The sequence below is a fragment of the Bicyclus anynana genome, chromosome 23, assembly GCF_947172395.1.
Source record: "Bicyclus anynana chromosome 23, ilBicAnyn1.1, whole genome shotgun sequence".
Lineage (NCBI taxonomy): Eukaryota > Metazoa > Arthropoda > Insecta > Lepidoptera > Nymphalidae > Bicyclus > Bicyclus anynana.
In genome coordinates this window covers 9,012,700-9,036,064 of record NC_069105.1, presented here as the reverse complement: position 1 = coordinate 9,036,064, position 23,365 = coordinate 9,012,700, and the positions used below count along the sequence as shown (strand labels likewise).

The following is a 23,365-nucleotide window of genomic DNA, read 5'->3' as shown; positions in this document are numbered from 1 at the left end:
ACTAGTCGTAGCCATGTTCATTGTTCTTTCATGTACCTACTGTGTGCTATTTAGTACAAATTCTCCTTCATATGTGAGAAGGACAAATTTACGTACGTTCATGGGAGTGCCATGAGATCTTAGATCTTGTCGTGCGCTAAAACTTCTAAGTAACAGTAGTTACACATGCTTATTTCAAGCACGAAAGCATGCTATTATTGAGCAGTTGCTACTATAGCATGTATCGTAACATTGATAATAATGAGCATGCTTATTTCGAGCTTGCTCAAGAATCAACAGTCGTGTTCCATACGCTCCATCTGCTCCATCTGTTTATTATTGATTAATCTGTGACAATAGTGCTATGACATGTAATGATAGGTACCTATAACTAATATATTATTATACTATTACATGCCATACCTAAGTACAAAAATAGTCATGGTAGAGCCGTGGTCGCATCTACTGTAAGTATTCCTAATGCACCTATTGTGATAATGCCATGAACTCCTTCAATTAAACAGGATCAGCAGGATCCAATCCACAGATTATTAGAATCGCTAATGGTAGGTACAATCGTAATGAACTATCGATGCCGAACCGATGGGTTACTATTGACCTAAACAATTCAAAAATAGGTAGCCGTTTGAGTTTGACAAGTAAAAACGTATTATAGGTACCTACGACTTCAACAGACTGCAACAGTCAAATTCAATCGTTTGCGTTAGACAATTATTAGGCCCAAGTTTCTTGCTCAAATACGTATCTATATCTCAATAAAATTTACTATCTATGATTTGTGACAGTGACACTGACATTGACATTTTCCTACCTCGACTAGAGGTGAGTCGTACTCGCTAAAACGCGTACTGAGTGTTACGAGTACGAGTACGCCGAGAGACGCGCTCCAAAGACTATAACTATATAGCTCCACGAGTATTTAGAAGTACGAGCCATTAGGACCTATAGAATAGATACGTACTCCTAAATACTCAGTGGCCAGCGATTTTACATCATATTATCTGATACTAAGCGTACATTAATTTCAAACGAGTTATACGTAGTCATTTGGACTAGTGGTATGTACGCAAGGTACAAAAAAATTGAATCCTGAGTTCGATCCCGGGTAACAGAAAATCATTTTTGTCTTTTTATTTTGTTTTTTTCAATTGGTTTTTTCAACTATTTTTGGTTTTTGTAATCCACAAAAAAAAGAAAAAAATTTGCAAACAAAAATATTAGTCACTAATTTAAAAATTTCAATGTAATTTTATTATTTAGTTATTTATTTTAATATTACCTCATGATACTGTCGGGTTACATTAACTTGTTACTTTAGCGGATAAATAATCATACTAAAACAAATAAACATTATGTTTTTAAAATAAGGATTAAAATCAGGGACTCCAATTATTGGAGTATTAAGTGTATACTGCGTTAAAAAATCGGTCTTATGTTTGATAAAGTAAAGACAATTTTTCATCAGCAATGGGACGTCACTCACACATTCTTAAACGAACGCGTCCGGGAACGCGTCTCGCGATGTTTTGTCTGTTGGAGTATGAAGTGTTTATTGCGTTGAAAAACCGGTCTTATGTCTAGACAACAAAGTCTATTTTCTTTCGGCATTGATAGAAGTCTCTCACTCACACATTACTAATCGAACGCGTCTCTGAACACGTCCCGTATTGGTTGGACCGTTAGAGTATTTGCGAGTATTGGACTCGCACTTGTTGACATCTTGCGCTCCTCGGTACTCGGTACTTCTAAATACGCTTAATACGTGTATAAGTCCCTGCTCCGTACTCGTACGCCATACGTCTTCCAACAAACCTAGTGTTAAGACCTGCTCCAGTATATACGCCTCACCTCTAACCTCGACTTGACCGTTGTTTCTTTTCTTGTTGTTTTGTAATTTGGTAACTTTGTATTCACTTTATTTGTATTCATTTTAGATTTATAGAGGTTAAAATGTGTTTGTCTTTTGGTTTTTATTTTTAACTATAATTAGTTTAATGAGAATATAATGAACAGATGTATTAGTTAGTTCATTAGTACTCCGTAAAAAAATTTATTAGTTTAGAAGTGGGTATATAAACTGTGTCAAAGTTTATTTAATACGATCTCCAAAAAAACTTAATAATACGATATATTATATCAAAATGAATCACCATCCTACAGATTCTTCAGAAGTTACTTCAAACAGGTACGTGTCAATTTTGTTTATTAAGTTTATGTGTAACTTACGTAAAAAGATTTTTGTTTAGGTTACGTTGTAAAGACGTTTTTTCAGATATTAAGTAAATTATTGTTTTATCAGTTGAAATGCTTTAGCATCTTATCTAAGTTTTATAAAGATAATATCACAAAATTTTAAATATTTGATTACAAAGAGAAAGCAGTAGATATGAATAATGATGCACACAGTTCCTACCTTCATATGCATAACTCCAAAGATACCTGTCACGTCCTCCATAATGGGTAAATTTTAAGAAACCGTTGTAACAGATGCCTGTCTAATATAATGAGCAGTGTGGTGGAATATTGGCCTAACCCTAAGCGTATTGGCAGACTTCACACACAAAGAGAATTAGGAAAATTCTATGGTACACAGGTTTCCTCACGATGTTTTTCCTTCACCATTTGAGACACTGTGATATTTAATTTTTTAAAATGCACACGACTGAAAAGTTGGAGGTGCATGTCTGGACCGGATTGGAACCCACAACCACCGGAATCGGAAGCAGAGGTCATATCCACTGGGCTATCACAGCTCTACATACAATACATATTTTTTTATGTAATAGTGAAAGTATATTCAAAAGTGAGAAAACAGTCTCGGAAAAGGTCCAAGTTTTTACAATATTATACTGGAACATTTTACTTCTACAGCATGTAAAGTAACCACATAACCATTTTCGGTTACTTCATAATATTGTCATAGTTTCAGAGAAGATTCACAAACTAAAACACAAAAGAAACGTGATGACTATTTAGAATGGAAAGACTATTTTATGGCTGTTGCAGTATTAGCTGCCAAAAGAAGCAAAGATCCAAATTGTCAAGTTGGTGCCTGTATAGTTAAGGATTTGAAAATAGTTGGTGTTGGGTGAGAATTCTTATTTGAAGAGACTTTTAATATTAATTTAATTGAAAAAATCACTGCATCTTTTTGGCATGACGATTCAAAATCCAATTTGGGGAATATTTTTTTTTTTTTTTTAATTAGTTTAAACATTTTATGCTCTGTATCGATTGCTGTCCTATTATAAAAGTGTCTTTTAGGCAAGGGTTTCACAAAGTGGGTTCTATAAAAATGTCACCTGACTCTTAATGTTTCATCCACATAGTTCCCATTCCCTTGAGAATAAAATATAATGTTACTTAATGATAATGTCTGTCTATAAATGAATTTTACATATCAGCCCAGTAGTTTTTGGGTTTATATTTTACATACAAAATGCTTCTCTTTATAATGTTAGTGTAGATTATAAATAATTTACTTTGTTTTAGATACAATGGCATGCCATCTGGATGTAGTGATGATGAATTTCCATGGGGCAAAGAAGTGTCAAATCCTTTGGATGAAAAGTCCCTTTATGGTAAGTGATCCTTTTACCTAAGAGTAATGAGATTTTACTCAGTTAATGTTGGGCTTAATGTGTTTACACAGATCAGGTTATGGGCCTAATCTGTGTTAACACATTCCATTCAATTGTTTTGAATTGATAATTTCATTTACATAAGAGCAATGAGTTTTTCTCTGTTAATGTTTGGTTTAACATTACACAGATACACAGAGTGATAAATTCCTTTCAGTAAACCGCTTTATAATATAATGTTGTTATTACAGCACCACTCTGTCTCGCTTCCCTTTCTCTCATGCATACAGCAGCAGGTTTAGCAGGGTACAATGCTGTTCAAAAATAGGTGCATAAATACACTATACTCTCAGACCAATTATTGTATAGGACCTGCCTGTATATGATCAACGATCTAATGCGATTATAAAAACTGTCTCCATAGAATTGATGTTAAATAGTCGTAATTGTGTTCGTCAGTTAAAGAGCTCTGTAAAAATACCTTTTTGTGCAATTGAATTGTGTAAAAAACTTCTAGTTTAGTATAAGATATATACCAAATCTAAGCTCCTTTCCTCAGAAAATGACAGTCAATTTTGTTCGTGACTATGAGTGTGATACAGGTCCTCCTATAATTGGTCTTCGTTTCTACAATATTCATTACTATTCTGTATTGGAGAAGGAGTTTTCTATTTTGTAACTTTACTACATTAATACTATTTTAATCTGATATGAATAAAGATTCTTCACTAAAATATAGATGTATATGTGGATTTTGTGTTAATTTAAAATTTTTTTTCTTATAGTCTGCCACGCAGAAATGAATGCCATAATAAACAAGAATATATCGGACTTGAAGGACTGTTCGATTTACGTTAGCCTATTTCCATGCAATGAGTGCGCAAAGTTAATCATACAATCTGGAATCAGAGAAGTGGTATATCTATCTGAAAAAAAACCCTATAAACCAAAGTACATGGCGTCGAGACGAATGTTTTTAGCTGCTGGAATTAAATGCAGGTAAAATTTTTGATGTATTAACTAATTTCAATTTAGGAAATTATAGTTGGATTTTTTTTAATTTTCGTCATTGTAAATTAGATTTGCATGTTTGTCTGTGATATCTAGATCTTCTTTATTTATAAAAGCTGAAAATTTGTTAGCACATGCAGAATGCTCCTAACATGGTAGGCAGCTATGGTATTTGGACTGTCATTGCTTTAGGACATAACTGATTTCAAATATTTAATTTCCATAAGATATCATGAAGTCATAACCCCCGTTAACCAAATATTTATGGTACTGGTTGACAAACCTCTCTCTCTAGTGGATCCCTAATGACTGAGTTAACCCCTCATACCACCCGTTTGGCGAGTCATCTTTTCAATTGCAATGTTGTTGTATGAATATGAATTATACAGTTGCTGGCCATTCGAACAACACTGACAATCATAAATTTAATAAAATTACGAAGATCTGCCTGTCTCTGGCTCTCATTCTATGTATTTATTTCTATTTTAATATGACGCGAGTATATCAAAGTGGGTGGATAATTGTGCCTCTGAGTATATAAACATAGATATACTCATACATACTCTTTTAATTAATAGAACAATATCTTGTTTCAGACAATTTATACCAAAGCAGGATAAAATAGAAATAAATTTTACTACAAATAATAATGATATTTTGTAAGTAAAGAATCTGATATTTTACAATATGGAAAATTTTGTAAGTAAACAATCATGCCGTTTTACAATATGTAAAATTTCAAATAGTTTTATAGGTCAAGTTCATATTATGAAGCGGATTGCACATTTAGCAGCACATGCTGTACGAACTAGAGTTTGGCTAATGAAAGTAGAGACTATTTTAGAATTTAAACTATCGTGAGTGTTATTCATATTAATTGATTGTGAAACACGGCTAAAACTCACGTGATATGGTTCATGACTAAGGGCCCCGTATGGGATCGAAACTAGTCGGGCACACTCCGACCTAATATCACATGAGTTTTCTAATCAGCCGTGTTTCATAATCAATTAATATAAAGTAGAGACTGAAATCAACCAGCAAATATAAAACAGAATGGAGGGCATTCCCAAAACAATAGTTTTAAACAAATATTTAACTTAAAACTAATAAACTAATTTAAAAACTCAAGTTTGTTAATAGCAATTTAATTTTTTTTCAACATGTAGTAGTGTGTGTGTAGTAATGTTTTCACACATACATTTTTATTTAAATAAAGATTAGTAAATATTTTTTTAATTTGCCGGGCATTTTCAGTTTCTACTTTCATTAGCCCAAGTCTATGCGGTATTATCAAAACCATAGACAAAATTATGTCTAGTCAATTACTTCAAACAATAGAATTCAATAAATAAATCGTGTTCAATGTGCAGCTGTGGACGATGTGCTACATTACACTTTATCTTCATAAATAGTGTTTTGTTGGAATAACCATAAATGAACTTCTAGCATGTGTTTGGTTACTAGCTTTAATAAAATATTTTTCAAGACTTAAATACTGAGAAACTACTCGTGAAACAATAAACAATGAACTGCGATTTGCCAACAATAGGGTAGTTGAAAGGGTCCAAAATATATTAATATTACTTAATAAAAGTTATGGATATCATAGAAAACTTAATTTAAAAATCATGTATTTTAAAACTTTTCTGAACGTCAAAAACTCTTTCGACCATTTTGTACTTGCTACTTGATGTCACTAAGGGAATAAACTAATTAATAAATAAATGATTTTGTCAAACACTAAACCGTTTGGTTTAGGTAAATATAGACCATCATGACCGATAGAGTTTTGGTTCATATTGTTAAAAAAAATATGTAAATATTAAAATTTTCATGTGTTCATGTCTCAAAAAATATAATATATTTTTGTCAATTTAGTAGAATGATAATAAACATTTTAAGACCCTTTTGAAAGATGTATTTAGATAGTAATTTGTCATGGCAGGGTAGAACTTTGGAACGAAATAAAAGAGAAATGTAAATAAATTTGTAAAATAAAAATTTATTACTTTATGTACATCATGACAGGGGTACAAAATACTCCAATCACACCAAGGTGAACAAACAAAATCAACATGGTTAATTTCAACACATTTTCTAGTACACGGAAATCATACTTCAGTATCTTCCGAGCAAAACAGCCCAGTTACTCTATGACACGGACATGTCATTTGACGTCACTAATTTATTAAACAACACAGTACCATCAGGGCCCAATCAAAAATTTTAAAATTTAAAACCATACATAACATGCAAAAAAAAAAGAAATTGCTCAATAATGCACTATGAATTAAATAGTTGCCTAAGTAATTGTTTATTATTTGCTTGGTTAACTATACATTTTGTATGGAAAATATTATTGTTGTTCCATATACTTTAGTTAATAATTAAGAGTACTTAGTGACTGTGATTGTTAATTACTTGAAAATTAAATGTAATTTGAATTTAAACCTAATCAAAACTAGCCCTGATGTTCTGCATTCAGTGAAGACTTTTTTAAAAAACGTTTTCATTAGAGGATTTGGTGTATTCAATTATAATAATAATATTATTATTGTCCAAACTTTACACATATCTACAAAATAATTAAAATCAAATTCAACTAAAGCGTCACTGTTCACAAGTCCATGTATTTGATTATCAGAATTATATTCTACGGCTCCAATAGTCTAATGTTATTGACAAAGACTAAAATCTTTTGCTGAGGCGGAGGTACTACAGAATAGGACTTTTTACGTAAATACAACAAACATTTTAATGCATTACCTTAACTTTATTCAGTAGCATTGAACGACAATGTGGGTCTACCTAAAATTCCCATGAAATACAGTCTTTCATTAGTCCAAATTCAAACAAATATCAAGAATTTCAAGATGTCAATCTCATTAAATTTAACAGGACAGATTGGATGTAACACTTATTTATTTAAATATTTGCCTATCTTTTATTCCATAACCAATATTCCCTTTCCCCTTCAACTAGTCGGGAAAGACTGTATTAGGAGCGGGTACAACAATAGACCAACGGCAAGGGGATTGAACCACCACCCCAATCACCACACCCCACTCACCCGACCGTGATGAGTCTGACCGCCCTTAACGTTGAGCTATTGAACCAATGGTTGAAGTAACACATTAAACTGTTCCACCATTTCAAACGTCGCACAGAAAACTGTGCCTTCCTCTGTGTTAGCCACAGTTTGCTCAGACCAATTACCTTTTATTGGACTTGTATCCACACACAAAATTATCTGTCGATTTTTTAGGAGACGAGGAAAAACACACATTGTAAATATGTCCTGTGTCCTTACACAACGCACAATTATAAAATTTAAATAGTAATACACACACACATGTAATTTTACCACAATAAAACATCGATTCTATAGACACAGTTTGCATGAACACATTAGATCATGATCATATCGTTTTGACAGAGGGGTAACCTCTAGCGAGGCAGGTCCTGTGGAAGGTAATTGGTCTGAGACAGTTTGCAACGCAATTCCAAATTCAAATTCTGTATTGCCTTCGCCTTAGCTTACGTCCAGTCTTGAGCTGATCGCACCAAACGCATCGCATTTATATTATTTTATATAATAATAAAACTCACACAATTTATTTAGTACCTGTCAATTCGATGGGTATTGTATTAATAGCATTTTACAAATGAAAAAAAAAACAGCAACCAGCTCTATAGACTACAGAGTATACCAAAAGTATTGTACAGTAAAAACTTATTACATTACAATATTGTATTATTTACAAAGCGTACCTCATTTGGTGTGTATTGCAACTTTGCCACACATTTTTTTTTCACACATCAAAAAAAACCAATCTTTCATTACAAATCCTTATTTTATTAATAACATATTATTTGCTGTATGAACACTTGAGGCCTTGTATTGAAACTTTTAATTGATCGCTTAAAAATGTCATAATATACAATGAAAGGATTTCTTTTTGATACACGTCAGGAAGACTATAAGAGTGATTAAAAACAAAATTATGCAATTTAAGGGTAGAAGTAAAAAAAATTATAGCAGTTCATTAAATCAGGTAAAATATACATGCATAGAAACCAAAATTTATTGTTAAAAAAAAAAATCTTATGATGATAACAAGGAACATATTTTCTTTAGTACAATGAAATAGCAATGCATAATAATCTATATTAATAAACTCAGTATACATTTAACACCAAAACCTATGTTATTATTGTGGCAAGTGATATTTTTGTATTCAAATGAGTTATTATAGCAAACGGTGCTAGAATATTTTTAATAATAAACTGTAGCACTTGTTGTGTTTAGCATTTAAGCGAGAATGGACTCATTTATATTTCTTTGTTTTTCTTTTTAATAAATAAGATGATTTTTTAAGCTGTCTTTTTTTACAAGCCATAAATTTGATTAAAATTTCATCAGTCACGTTATTTAGTAGAAGTGGCGTAACTACGATTGGCAAAATGGCAAGGGCCTGAGACCGCAAGCTCAAAAGTAATCGAAAATTAAAATATAGCTTGGCAACTTCGTTCGTAACACTCCGGATGGCTTGCGTGGGCCGGGGTCGTGTAGCGATGAATGGAAAACCCACGAATAATCCACCTCATTTCCCCGCACGCGTGATTTCAAACCCACGCAGTCTTTCCCCCCGTCGCCCGCATATCATGGGAGTGTCATCAACGAACTTGCCAGACTATAATTTCCTGGGACTAATTTCATCGGTTATAGGATTACACTTGTAATCTGTATTCTTCTGGGGTATAGTGATAATTTACCATAGCCAACAAAAAAAACACAGTGATCACAAAACTTGATCGTCTTACGTTATATTTATATCTCATTCAGTTTCGTTTTCTTAAAACTTAAAAAAAAGTGCATCTGAATATCTTGGAGCAAAATGTTTTGACTACTTATTATTTGAATCAAATTTTAAACTAGCTAACAGTCCAGAAATTCAAAGAAATTTGTTGAAGAGTATCGGACTAATCAGGTCCCAGGTCCATGTGGGGCTATAGTTTGGCAACTTCGTTCGTAAAACTCGCGGTGGTCCGCGCAGGCCGGGGGGCGTGTAGCGATCAATGAAAAACCCACGACTAATGCACCTCACATCCCCGCACGCACGATTTCACCCCCGCGCAGTCTTTCTCCCCGTCGCCCGCATATCATGGGAGTGTCATCAACGAACTTGCCAGACTATAACACTTCTTTATCATCACAAAAATGAAAGACTTTTGTAAAATTCTCGCTACTACTAAACTGGCCAATTTAGTCTTTGTGACATTCACTGTTATGACAGAAATAGCCAAATCCATCCAAATTTGTGTTCTGATGCACAACGGTCAGCCGCGGATGAATTTTATTAGCAAATATTTGTGATTAAAAAAAAAAGTAAATAAGCTATTAGATTTGACAACAAACACGCAACGTATGTACGCAAGTGCGTACACGTTTTCGTAACCATCACGAAACGTACGTACGCAATTGCGTATATGTAAAGCATAACCAACACACAACGTACGAGCTCTAGCGCTCAATTGCGTATACATTTGCGTAAGTAACACGCAACTTACGTACGCAACTGTGCGTACGCTCATTTGCGTAACGAATACGCAACGGACTTTTGCACGCAAAACCGTCTAAATCATATTTCGAGTGAACCAACATGTTACGAATATTTTACTATGTATGTTGTATTATTTAATACAACAACGGTATATATTTAGTTATATATATTATATGAAAACTACTCATAATAATTGAAAATTTACAAAATTCGATACTTTAAACCGCCCGCAGTCCAACCGTAGTGCAATCTACATACGTTAAACAGTAAATTATTTCAAAACTTTAATATTTTAATTGAGTATGAACCGGCATCTCGTCACATCGAAACTCCAAAACGAGTGTATCCTTTTCAAAAAACATACTACAAAATTTCTATCGACGATAGTATATTAATGAAAATGGGGGGAGAGGGGAGGGAAAAGGCTTCAGTTGTTGACCGTTATCTCCTTAGGCTGTAGGGGATCCTCTATAATGTGGTCAGGCACCTGTTCTGCTGGGGGTTTGAAAGCGTTCGCATATGGGAATTTGACGCGACACGCTTCGATGTATTCTTCTATGTCTTTTTCGCATGGGCCGAAGTCGCCGTCTCTGAGACTCTCTAAAACTTCAACGCAACCCTGCAAATAAAATATTATTAATTTGTAGCTTTATAATATTTTGATAAAGGCAAATTATTGTATCTATAATGACTAAAATGATTATTATCAATGCGATCGCAAGTTCAGTTATATGCCTGACTAATCGTGATATGAGTGAACAAAATAATTGTCACATTATCTTAAATAAAGCATGTAAAATTTATTTGTACATCCATGCCACATTGTATGTGGAGCATGGATGCTTAATTTGAGCTTAATTTATAATCACCATAATACGATATCGTCGGTCTAGAAGACTGACGAACTTTACAGGAGAGACAAGAAACATCTTTTAGGTATCACTAAAAGTCGTTTTATGCGACCAAAAACGTTTCTAATGGACGTACTACAAGATATTTACGGGCTACCACCGGAAAAGCTGTTTGAAGCTTTCTGCATCAAAATCAATTTTTACCAAAAATTGTTAGTTACGAGGTATCACATCTAGACCAACGATAAGTAGGTTAATAGGTTAGTTAACCACTAGACGTCCAGCTGTGGACGTCTAGTGGTGGCTGACGATAAGTCGTCTCGTCTGTTGTCGCAACTCGAAGAAGAGATAATTACCTGTATAGGAAAGTCCGACAGATTGACGTGCGTGGCTAGTTTTAAGGTCACACGAAGCTCAGGATCATTGTATATAAAAGTCCCATTAAAAGGCTATGTCTCAGCTAAAATGATAATTATGTCGTCTTTTGTTGAAATTCGAGGAGATTATTACCTGTATAGACAGGTCCGGCAGGTCGAGGCGTGTGGCCAGTTTGAGAGCCTCCGGCGCCCGCGCGGGCTGCAGGCGGCGCATGGCGCGCGCGCCCCACAGCGCCGCCAGCTGCGAGCGCTCCGCCGACTGCTGCATGTACTCCTGCGCCATCGTCTGCGCTGAACGACCTTGGAACATCTGCGGAACCGAGAGGTTTCACCATTACAGGTTACATTTAGCGGGTTGCAGGTAGCCGCTTGGTGCTGGCGGCTCGAGATAGTTTAGAAGTCCATGCAAGAGGCCTACGAGTATATCCAGCAGTGGACGTCAATTAGCTGTTGTTATTAAGGAGTTTTCTTTCTTATAGCAAATATTTATTTATTATACTTTGTGTAACGTAACAATGTGTAAATACATATTTTATTTATATAAATATTCTTTTTAATTTATTAAGTAGTAAATTTTAAATTTGGGAAATAATTTTGATTTTTTGTATCTAATTTTATATACTTTTTCCCTTTCTTTTTTATTATTATTTTAACTAGTTATAGGTTTTAATGTAATTACAGCTTTAAATACGGGTTTATGTTTCCTATTTTCGTGGTGGCACTTGGAACGGGGTCCTAGCTGAAAATCAGCGCTGTTTGCTTTTTTTTGCATACGGGGAGCATACAGCAATATGCTGAGCTGGGACCTTTTTCTAGGTTATGCCACATATCGCAGGGTATTTATTATTCTAAGATAATTGTGATGTGTGGTATAATTGTAGCAATAAAGATATTTTCTTTCTTTCTTTCTTCTGATATCGCAAGTGTCGCATACACGTACCGGCCTCATCTCCGTATCGATGACGGCGGCGACGCTGGGCGGCAAGCTCGCGTGCGTGTCGTCCAGCCAACTGCGGAAGCGCAGCAGACAGTCGTGCAGGTGCGAGTGCGAACTGTCGAGCCGCCACGCGCGTTTTATGCTCTGCAGCATTAGCAGGGGCTTTTCTGGAAATTATTTATTTATTTATTTTATACACATATATATATATATATATAAACATTACAGGCTTAACCTAATGTGTTTATATAAACTATCTATAATTCCTGAATTACTTGAACGTATCGTATCCACCTGGGTTCGAATTATACGAATGACATGTTGAAAAAAAATTAAAGCTACAGCTATATGATAATAGTGCCAACCTCGATTCAGTCCTGAATTAGCCTGAAAGCTATTTAAGCAATTGCTTAGGTCTAGGGGGGCAAAAGACATCAGAGAAAAACCGAGTACATTTTAAACAATTACAAAATCCGCGCATATTTTTTTATTAACTCTTTGTAGTTAACGTAAGGGTCGGGGTCCGGGGCCCATAGGGGAAGACTGCTTGAAGAAGGGCACTGCCTCGATCTTAACGCCTACCTACTATAGAAAGCGCAATGTCTAGAAGGCTCGGAGGCTGACATAACTTCAATCTCTTCACAACAAAACTTTCTTTCCGTATCAGCTCACCACATGTTTGTACGTTCTGCTAAGAAACAGGCGTCGTTATGGTAAGGCTTGAATTATCAAATAGTTTCATTTCTGTACTATTGTTTTATTCGCTTTCATTGCAATGGATCGAAAGAGAGCAATATGCAAGACAAAATTATTTCGTTTTCTTTTGCCGCGCACCTTAGACTAAGAAAAGAAAAGAAAAATATACAAATGTTATAGTTGTCAGTTTACCTTTCCTAAAGTATATTTCGAAGGCCATTAGATGCGTGTCTATTCTGTCCGCGCCGAGCGTTCGTAGCGGTTGAAGGAACTTTAATGCTTGCTCTAACGGGTCTTCCGCCTGAAAATTGCAAGTTTACAATGAGTTTTCTCAATATCTCAAAGATCTTTATACCTGGTAACCTCTTTATCTGGTGAAAAGTTATTCCCATATTCTTATAACAATCCAAGCAATATATATAAATAAATTGCCTATAAGTGGTAAGGCCTAAAAACAAAGCAATATAAACTTCTCAAGGAATGCAAGGACGACATCCTACAAAGTGTCGCCCAAACTGAGGCCTTTGAGTCTCATGTGCCTGTAGTTACACCGGCAACCATGTCCTTAAGACTGTAACATAGCAATGTTTCTGGGCGGTAGAAATAAACATTGCGCTAGTTTCCAAGACTATCACGAAAAGTCGTTATCATCACTGGGTGCTTCTTCAAGCTGAAGTTTGGCGGCGGTCATGAGTTGACAACTTATCTAGTCATTTGTAAATTTTTTAACCTTTGTATAGGTTTACTTGCTCCACTCTTTTACATCATCTATCCACTTTCTCCGCTGCTGACCTAGCTTAACTTCTAGAATCAACCTACGAAACTCATGCAAATGCCCAAAAAATTAAATTGTCTAAAAAGATAAAATTCTACCCCTACCCTTTACCCTGTTACATTACCCTGACTTATAAATAGTGTAACTGACACGACTTTCTTTTATATACTTATCATTTGATTTGGATTCGATCCAGGAACGGTTGCTTTAGCTTTTCCTTTCCAACATTTTCATTCACCCTCGCCTTATCTTTTTGTTAGTCTCCCTTCATTCATCCTCTCTACTATCTAATCTCCGCCGTGAGCCGTGATAGCCCAGTGGATATGACCTCTGCCACCGATTCCGGAGGGTGTGGGTTCGAATCCGGTCCGGGGCATGCACCTCCAACTTTTCAGTTGTGTGCATTTTAATCATCACAAAAACATCGTGAGACCATACCAACCAACATACCAGAGAATTTTCTTAATTCTCTGCGTGTGTGAAGTCTGCCAATCCGCATTGGGCCAGCGTGGTGGACTATTGGCCTAACCCCTCTCATTCTGAGAGGAGACTCGAGCTCAGCAGTGAGCCGAATATGGGTTGATAATTATGAACTTACTCTCGCAAGTTTGTCCGGGATCAGCTCATCGAGCTGCGGCGCTTCCGGGTCGCCTTGCTCCTGTTGCTGCCTCGCTTTGTGATGCTGTTCACGTTTTACCTGAAATATACAAAATACATAATTTATTTTATTTTTTTATTTATTCTTTACAAGTTAGCTCTTGACTACAATCTCACCTGATGGTAAGTGATGATACAATCTAAGATAGAAGCGGGCTAACTTGTTAGGAGGAGGATGAAAATCCACACCCCTTTCGGTTTCTTCACGATATCGTATCGGAACGCTAAATCGCTTGGCGGTACGTCTTTGTCGGTAGGGTGGTAACTAGCCACGGCCAAAGCCTCCCACCAGCCAGACCAGACCACCAGCAAGACCAGAATTAAGAAAACCTCAACCGACCCAACTGGGGATCGAACCCAGGACCTCCGTCTTGCAAATCCACCGCGCATACCGCTGCGCCACGGAGGTCGTCAAATCATCATGAAACAGTAGCGTAGCGTGCCTTGGAGGGCCCTGTATCAAAATTACTTGGGGGGCCCAAATGAAGGGTAAAGATTTCTCACAAAAAAAGAACAAAAATGCTTGCTTAAAAGAAATATGACTTAACCTATATATGATGTTTCCAACTTTTGTGTGCACGCTTAACCAGGGGCAATTCATCAGAAAGCAGGTTTACAAAGATAGCTTAAATAAAATTAGACCCTGATACTTTCTACCATAATGATTTGGTGTATGAAAAATTTAAGTAGATTACCTACATTAAACTAATTTTTGCTTTCACACGCAAGGGGTCCCTGTATTCTTAATACGGCTGATACGGCGGTAACTAAGCCCCTTTTATGAAAAGATTTCTGAGAATCGAAGAAGCAAGGGAGATATGTAAATAAATGCAAATATCATAGCAAGGACGTGGTTTTTACCTACCCTTACGGTTATGATATTATAATGCAATACGTCTGTATGTAATTACATTAATACTATTGTGTAGTTTGTTCGTCAACAAAATCGTCATCATCTCATTTTTACTAAATGAAATAAATAAATCCACCACTTAAAGAAGCAAAGCGGATTTTTATCAATGTTTCAACAGATCAGATCAGATTAGATCAATGATCATATTTTCATGATAATAGTGATTGTCATTCACATGCTCTCTTACCTACTCGTACTTCCCAACTCCTAACCCTACCTGGACCTGGAACCTAGGATGTCAAGATCCGTAGCCACACCGGTTAAAAAAACATGTGCCTCTCGGCACGCTCGACAGAAGTGATAATTTAAAACTGCTGCCGTATGCGTGAGAGCAAGGGATACCAGACAGAGTGGCGCCGTAACGCGTTACGTTACGAAGCGGTTTACTCTCCCATAGTAAATTATCACAAGATTTACATAAATAAATCAAAATCGAAAGCTATTTACAATTAAGGAAGATCGCCATACTTACTCATAAATTAAAATTAAGTGTGTCATAAGCAGTCACGGATATAGGAACTATTTATCCCGCTTGTATAAGCTAAGTTTCACTTTTATCTCAACGTTTACTGTCTTAACAAGTTGTTACAAGCGAAGGCAGATAAAGTGAAGGAAGAGCCTTCACTTTAAGTTAAGTTACATAAGGAGAGTTTCTTGAATGCGAGTGACAGTTTTTTTTTTTTATTCTATAACATGTTAGCCCTTGACTGCAAACTCACCTGATGTTAAGTGACGATGCAGTCTAAGATTAGTTCTTCACATTTGTTTTTTTCTTCATCATTTTGTTTCTTTGTCTTTATTCTTTTTGTTTAGAGTAAGTTAATAATTTGTGTTATGTACCCTATGTAAGCATGTTGTGTTTGCTTCAAGTAGGCACTTACAACTTTCAATTAAATGAAGATGTGTAGAAGCTATTTTTAATATATGTTAGGTTAAATCATTGTGTCAGTTTAGGTAGTAACCAAAAAAAAAAAAATAAGGCGAATAATTGTGCCTCTGAGTATATATTTACGATTCCACCGCCACTGGTCAACTGGTTTTTCTATATATTCCACATTTGACCCTTCATCTATTTACTTTTTTTAATTTTTTAATGGTAATAAACGTTACTGCGGGACATTTAAGTGCCCAAGCAACCGGTGATCAGGGCTCCAGAGTGAGGAACCTTCCACAATACGCGACGTCTCAGGAATTTGCCTTCTGTATCCGACCCTTGATTCAGCAGTTAAACGAAAGCTTTTTAAGATGTTGGCTTGAAGCTTTTCACTGACCATTGTCTGAAACGACTATAGCAACAGTAATAGTTGACTCAATTTTATAATTAATTGCGTTCGTTACCTGAACTTGTGCTGCCAGCGCACTTTCCTGTTCGGCTTTACGTTTCGCTTTCCTCTGTTTGTTTCTTAGTTTCTTCAGTTCTGACGGCGCGAGATTCTCTGCGGACAAAACAGTGTTCATTAATACTCGTCATCATCATCATTATCAACCCATATTCGGCTCACTGCTGAGCACGAGTCTCCTCTCAGAAAGAGATGGGTTAGGCTAATAGCCCATCACGCTGGCCCAATGCGGATTGGCAGACTTCACACACACACAGATAATTAAAAAATTCTCAGGTATGCAGGTTTCCTCACGATGTTTTTCCTTTCCCGATTGAGGCACGCCATATTTGATTACTTATAATGAGCATAACTGAAAAGTTGGAGTTGCACACCCCGTTACGGATTCGAACCTGCGCCCTCCGAATCGAAGGCTGAGGTTATATCCACTGGGCTATCACGGTTCGAAATAGTTTTTAGTTCGAAACAGATTTTTTTTTTTGACAAAGCTTAGAAACGACACTGTTTTTCTAACTCTGGTCTACTGATAATAATTCATTGAAAGAACTAAAGGTTTAATTAATATATTGTAGTGTGACCCAGTAGTCGAACCAGGAACCTCATGATCCGGATGCACATAAACTAAAGCAATTTAAAGAGTACTTAAACATCGACTCTTTATATGCAAAGTTTTCTAAGAATTACTAGACCATACGTAATTAAGTCATGTAGGTACTATATGATGCTAAAACATTGCAAAACTAATTATTACCTGCAGCAGAACCTATTAAGAACAGGATTTACAATTTTAATTTTCCATCAGATGAGGATATACACCAAACTGACGTCAAATAATGACGATAACAAGTAACAATTTGCCCTCCATCATCCCATATTTTATGGTAATATTTTCCAATAATACTCGTACATAATGAGCGGGATCTTAATTATTTCAAATACTTGTTTTTTTAACTAGCGGACCCAGTCAAGCTTCGCTTTGACTTTTGTGCACTTTTTCCCAACATACCCTACTCCTACCCTACCCCTACCCTAAAAAAAACTCTGTAGAACATACAAATCATTTGTATGGGAGATTTTTTTTTAAATATTGGATAGAAGCAGGCGTTACTTTGCGGAAGTTCATCATGATTATATAATCATGACACGAGTACCCAGGTCCGACAAAATACTCTCTACGTACGTTTCACCCCGAAACCGTACCGTACCGTATAAATTACTTTGCAATTGCACGTTGTAGAGTCAACATCTCCTGAGGATGCTCGTGCAGGGTGAAACGTACGTAGAGAGTATTTTGTCGGACCTGAGTGTCGTTGTCGCATGGGTTCGTCGGCTTTTCGTGGAGGATAGCAAAGTAAATAAATCATTATATAATCATGATTTCTTTTTAGTCTTTTATAAATTTTTCTCTCCGCAAGCACCATCATCAAGGAGTAATCTAAAAAGAATTAGCGAAATCGGTACAGGCGGTCTCGAGATTTGCGCTTCGGAAAGTTCAAGATTCATTATTGTACAGAAGAAACGAATCATTTTTATGGGTTCTCTTTTTTAAAATTTTTCTCTACGGGCCGACATTGTTTTCCAATAAATACTTTTAATTTTGATTTTTCCAATATTAAACACATCCTGTATCACCTTGCGATGACGTCAGATCCGGTCGGCTATATTGAAGTACATCGTGACTAGTGTGACACACGTGGTCACGCGTTTAAATTATTATTATTATTCACTATACATGCTTTAGTGGTATGATATTTCGTTTACGGAACTTGCCAAGCGCCAACAAGTGTTGATATTGATCACGGTACAGTTTTTTACTTACTAAAGACTCTAATGTTGCCGGATTCCGACCGGTATGGCTGTTTACCTTATAGTTAGTATAATGATTTATTTATTTTGATATCATCCGCGAAAAGTCGACGAACCCATGCGACAACGTCACCCAGGTCCGACAAAATACTCTCTACGTACGTTTTACCCCGAAACCGGAGCATCCACAGGAGATGTTGACTCTACAACGTGCAATTGCAAAGAATTTTGCAATTGCACGTTGTAGAGCCAACATCATCATCATGATGAACTTCCGCAAAGCAACGCCTGCTTCTATCCAATAACCTATAGTTGCAGTATGTATATTGTCTTTCGTGCTCCTGATGGCTTTGAATATTTTTAAGTACATAGACTTTTATGTATGGGCTTTACAGGGAAAAGATATTGAACTTTCTTATTTTTATTTAGCCCCTCCACGCTGTTCCAATGCAGAGCATTAACAACCCATATTTGGCTCACTGTTGAGCACGAGTCTCCTCTCAGGATGAGAGGAGTTAGGCCTTACACCACCCCACTGCCAATGCAAATTGGCAGACTTTACACATCTAGAGAATAAAGAAAATTCTCAGGTTTCCTCACGATGTTTTTTCTTATCCGTTTGAGATATGTGATATTTATTTTCTCAAAATTCACACAATTTTGAGAAATTAAATATCATGGAGGTGCCGAAATCGGCATATCCACTGGGCTATCACGAGTCTACTGGGCTATCACGTCTCCAATGCAGAGAGGCAGGCTTAAATGTAGGTAATAATTATATCTGTAATGATCACTATGGAATGTTGATCAACCGATGTCAATTAAATATTTAAAATACCAAAGTGAACACACTTTGTTTTCCCCCAACACAATAATTTAGTCCAACAAACGCTAACGAACTCATTCCGCAAAAATATTTCCTTCCATTAAGTATATTATTATGACAAATAACACGACAAAACGACCTACGCAAAACTATAAAAATAATATCACGATGATGATAGCGCCGTGATTACGCTGAATAACAAACAATAGATCAGGGTTCCCAACTTAGGGGTTTTCCCCCCTGATTTAGGGGGCAAATAAGTGAAATGGAATTTTTTTAGGGGTCCGAAATTTTTAGGGGTACTTTCAGGGATTTTTTGACTCTTTAATATTTTTAAATTGATGATAATTTTAGTATTTCTTTCTTGGCCTAGCTACTTATAACGACATATAATACGTTATTCTACAACCACTCTGAGGCAACTGGCGGCAATTTTCATCGAATATAAAAAAAATTGGTAAATTTATTCATTGTCAAAATGTATGGTTTCAAAAAATCTGAATCTTCAGATGGAGACATAATATTTTGTCTGTATTAAATATACACTTTTACAGCATAATATGAATTTATATTTTTTTTTTTTTATTATTTTTTTAACCCAATAATTAAGGCGATCTTAGGGGTTTTTGACACAAACTTTAGGGATAAATATTTTGGAGAGTTGGTAACACTGCAATAGATCGCTCGCTAAGGTCAACGACCATTGTGATCGGTGGGTGCCATTTGCTTGCTTTTGGGTTTTTTCTTTATTTATCTTAAAAATTCCATGTCCAATTTAAAAAAAAACAATAGTTGGGCTACGACCCGGAACCGGACGTTTATGACTTCGTGTGTGGGACTCATAGTGATCTTAATACGTATCGTGGCAATACAAATAGCGTGTACTTGTAAACCTACGCAAATATAACGCCGCGTACGTTACACACAGCGTATTGCTTCTATACTTCTATACTTGATGCTCTAGAATTCTAGATCATTCGTTCTGCAACAAGTCCAAAGGAGGAAGCTCGAATACCTGGGTCATATAATGCGAAACTCCAAATATCACCTGCTCCAGCTTATTATCCAGGGAAAGATAAAGGGGAAACGAAGGCCTGGTCGTAGACATACATCTTGACTCAAGAACTTACGCCAATGGTTTAATATGAGTAACAGATCACTCTTTCGGGCAGCAGTGAACAAAGTTAAATTAGCCTTAATGATTGCTGACCTCCGATAGGAGATGGCACTATAAGAAGAAGAAGAAAATTAGAGTTCACAATTAGTAAGAGTCCATGAAATTTCCGAATAAAACAAGTGACAATTTATTGGTTCCTTGTGCTGTGAGTTGGATTCCAACTTTGCTTTCTAACTTTTTTTTTCGTAAAGTGATAATTATGTTGTTAATTTGGTGGGAACTCAACTCCATCGTATATTTCCATAGACAAAATTTTCATAATAGATTTTATCGAATTTTGTGAAATGTAGCTGCAGGACGTTCACTAGAACCAGTTCGATTTCGAAAGTGGTATATGAGAAAAAAGCCTCTGCTCTAGATTCAGGGTTTAGGCGAGCACAGAAGGTGTCCAGAGTAGAGCTCGAGGGCTGGAAGAAGGAAGGAGACGAAACGACAATTGACTATTGCTACTACACTAGAGAACTACTACACAAGACAGCTCTTAAAACTACCATTGGAAGAAACGACAAAACGCTCGCACTCGATATCACGAGGAGTCATATCTCTGCAGTCGCCAGATCCTTACGGCAATATTTATAAACATGGATCAAGATTTAAACCTCAATTTTCATTAAAGGAAAGTGAATTTTATCTACTAGTGATAGATATTAGCAGTATTTAAATTTTATAAAGTTTTACAATAATATTAAACCTACGTACCTACATAACTATAACCACATATTATAAAAATTAAAAAGAAAATATACTAAATTTAAATTATATCTAAAGGCTCAGGCGTCGTAGAATTCGTCCGAATCGACGATCATTGGTAAAGTGCCCAGAAGCTTATATATCTACTGTTCCAGAAGGCTGACAGTATTGCCACGTGGTATGGCAATACTAATTCTTTGGCCTAAATATAGGCCAGCCTTCTGGTCTAGTGATTAGATCATTTTTACTTTGAACATTATGGGGTTTTAAATTTTAATCCACGTTTATAAATATCGTCGTTAAAGTTTGATGTTAAACTGTGTTTTCAACACTTCACTTCACATCGTGTGTTGTTCAACGCTTATGTATACTCGTAGTTTTATACCCTTCAACGATTCATACAGCTATTCAAATCATTACCTTACAAACCACTTATTAGCGCAGAAAACCATAAAATTTCACAACCACCGTTGGTTGTATCGAAGCACCATGACACTTATAGCCAGGGCCTGTAGCCATGTCGCACGTCGATTCTCTTTCTACAAACGCTAAAGCTTCAAAAACTATTTAAATACTAGCGGACGCCCGCGACTTCGTCCGCGTGAAACTCGATGTAAACTTTCAACTACCCCTAACCTACCCCTACCCCTATTCTACCCCTACCCCTACCCTACAACTACCCTACCCTACCCCTACCCTACCCCTACCCTACTCCTACCCTACGTTGAAATTATTCCTGAAAATTCTTTGCTACAAACCTCACGGAGCCCGAGACCTTTCCAACGAATGCAAAACCGTGGAAATCGGTTTGTGCGTTTTGAAGTTATAGCGTCAGGAAGGAAAACCCGACTTATTTTTATATAGTAACTAGCGGACGCCCGCGACTTCGTCCGCGTAAATTTCGATGTCAACTTTACTACTACCCCTACCCTACCACTACCCCAACCCTACCCTACCCGACCCCTACATCTACCCTACCCCTACCCTACCCCTACTTTACCTACACCCTACCCCCATCCTACCCCTACCCTTCCCGTACCCTATCCCTTTCCTACCCCTATCCCACCCGTACCCCTACCCCTACCCCCACCCTATCCCTGCCCTACCCCTACCCTACCCCTACCCTACCCCTACTTTACCTACACCCTACCCCCATCCTACCCCTACCCTTCCCGTACCCCTATCTCACGCCTATCCTACCCCTACCCTACCACTTCCCTATCCTACCCGTACCTCTACCCTACCCTACCACTACCCTAAACCCGGCCCTACCCCTACACTATCCCTACGCTTCCCTACCCGTACCCTACCCTACCCTATCTTACGGTCCAGTCCTTCGAGAGTGGTGGTATGACCAAGAAAAATAGAGACTTCGATGCTAATAATATAAAGAGGTAAAGTTCGTGTGGTTGTAGGAAGTAATCTCTGGATCTACTGGACCGATTTGGAAAATTGTTTTACCAATAGAAAGCTACGTTATTTGCAAGTGTCATAGGCTATGTTTGATCCCCATATTCACACGGGAACGAGAACTACGTAAATGAAAGCGCCCGACGTCATATAGCGGAATTTATGCGTCTTTTAGAAATTTTGTATTATCTCCGAAACTATTTAAGTAATTAACATACTGTAAAGGGCAAATCTTATCTCCATAATATCCTTGTGATTATTAAATAATTTATTTTAATAAGGGTTTGTTTTTAGTTGTATACATAATGACGTAAACCTAAGTATATAAAATTAATAATTTTTAAAACACAAAAGGTACTATATCTGCTAATATATAGAAAATAGATATATGGTGTTGCGGACTTTTTTGTAGAACTTTTAAAGATACATAAAGTCTCCATACATTAATTTCAATTTTACACAATAATTAAGGCAGCGCATGCGAATAAGTCTGTTTAAGGGGATTTTCAGTCCGACCTGTATGACAAAAACTGTGATATGTCGGCTAATATATATGATACCAATATAAAATATAGCCTATAGCACTCCCCGATAATGTAGCATTCTACTGGTGAAAGAATTTTTAAAATCGGACCAGTAGTTCCGAAGATTACCCCATTTAAAAAATGTGACAAACTTACAAACTTACAAACTTTACCTCTTTATAATATTAGTATAGAAGTATAGATAAGAAAGATATAGATAAGAAAAT

General features: G+C 36.3%; 2 protein-coding genes across 2 annotated transcripts in view; one reads left to right on the top strand and one right to left on the bottom strand.

Moving 5' to 3' along the window:
- Nucleotides 1–1,732: 1,732 nt before the first annotated feature.
- Nucleotides 1,733–6,864, top strand: LOC112053698 (deoxycytidylate deaminase). The gene is made up of 5 exons (XM_024093192.2): nt 1,733–2,185; nt 2,924–3,088; nt 3,493–3,581; nt 4,367–4,580; nt 5,189–6,864. Exons 1-5 carry the CDS (start codon nt 2,142–2,144, stop codon nt 5,253–5,255), a joined length of 579 nt encoding a protein of 192 aa, XP_023948960.1. The 5' UTR covers nt 1,733–2,141; the 3' UTR covers nt 5,256–6,864.
- Nucleotides 6,578–23,365, bottom strand: part of LOC112051086 (N-alpha-acetyltransferase 15, NatA auxiliary subunit) — a 158,835-nt gene continuing 142,047 nt past the window's right edge. The window contains exons 11-16 of the mRNA XM_052888840.1: nt 16,704–16,801; nt 14,394–14,492; nt 13,213–13,321; nt 12,328–12,491; nt 11,521–11,697; nt 6,578–10,778 (exon numbers count right to left, since the gene is read on the bottom strand). Of these exons, the coding sequence (XP_052744800.1) occupies nt 10,587–10,778; nt 11,521–11,697; nt 12,328–12,491; nt 13,213–13,321; nt 14,394–14,492; nt 16,704–16,801 (839 nt within the window). The 3' untranslated portion in view covers nt 6,578–10,586. The remainder of the gene's footprint in view (nt 10,779–11,520; nt 11,698–12,327; nt 12,492–13,212; nt 13,322–14,393; nt 14,493–16,703; nt 16,802–23,365) is intronic.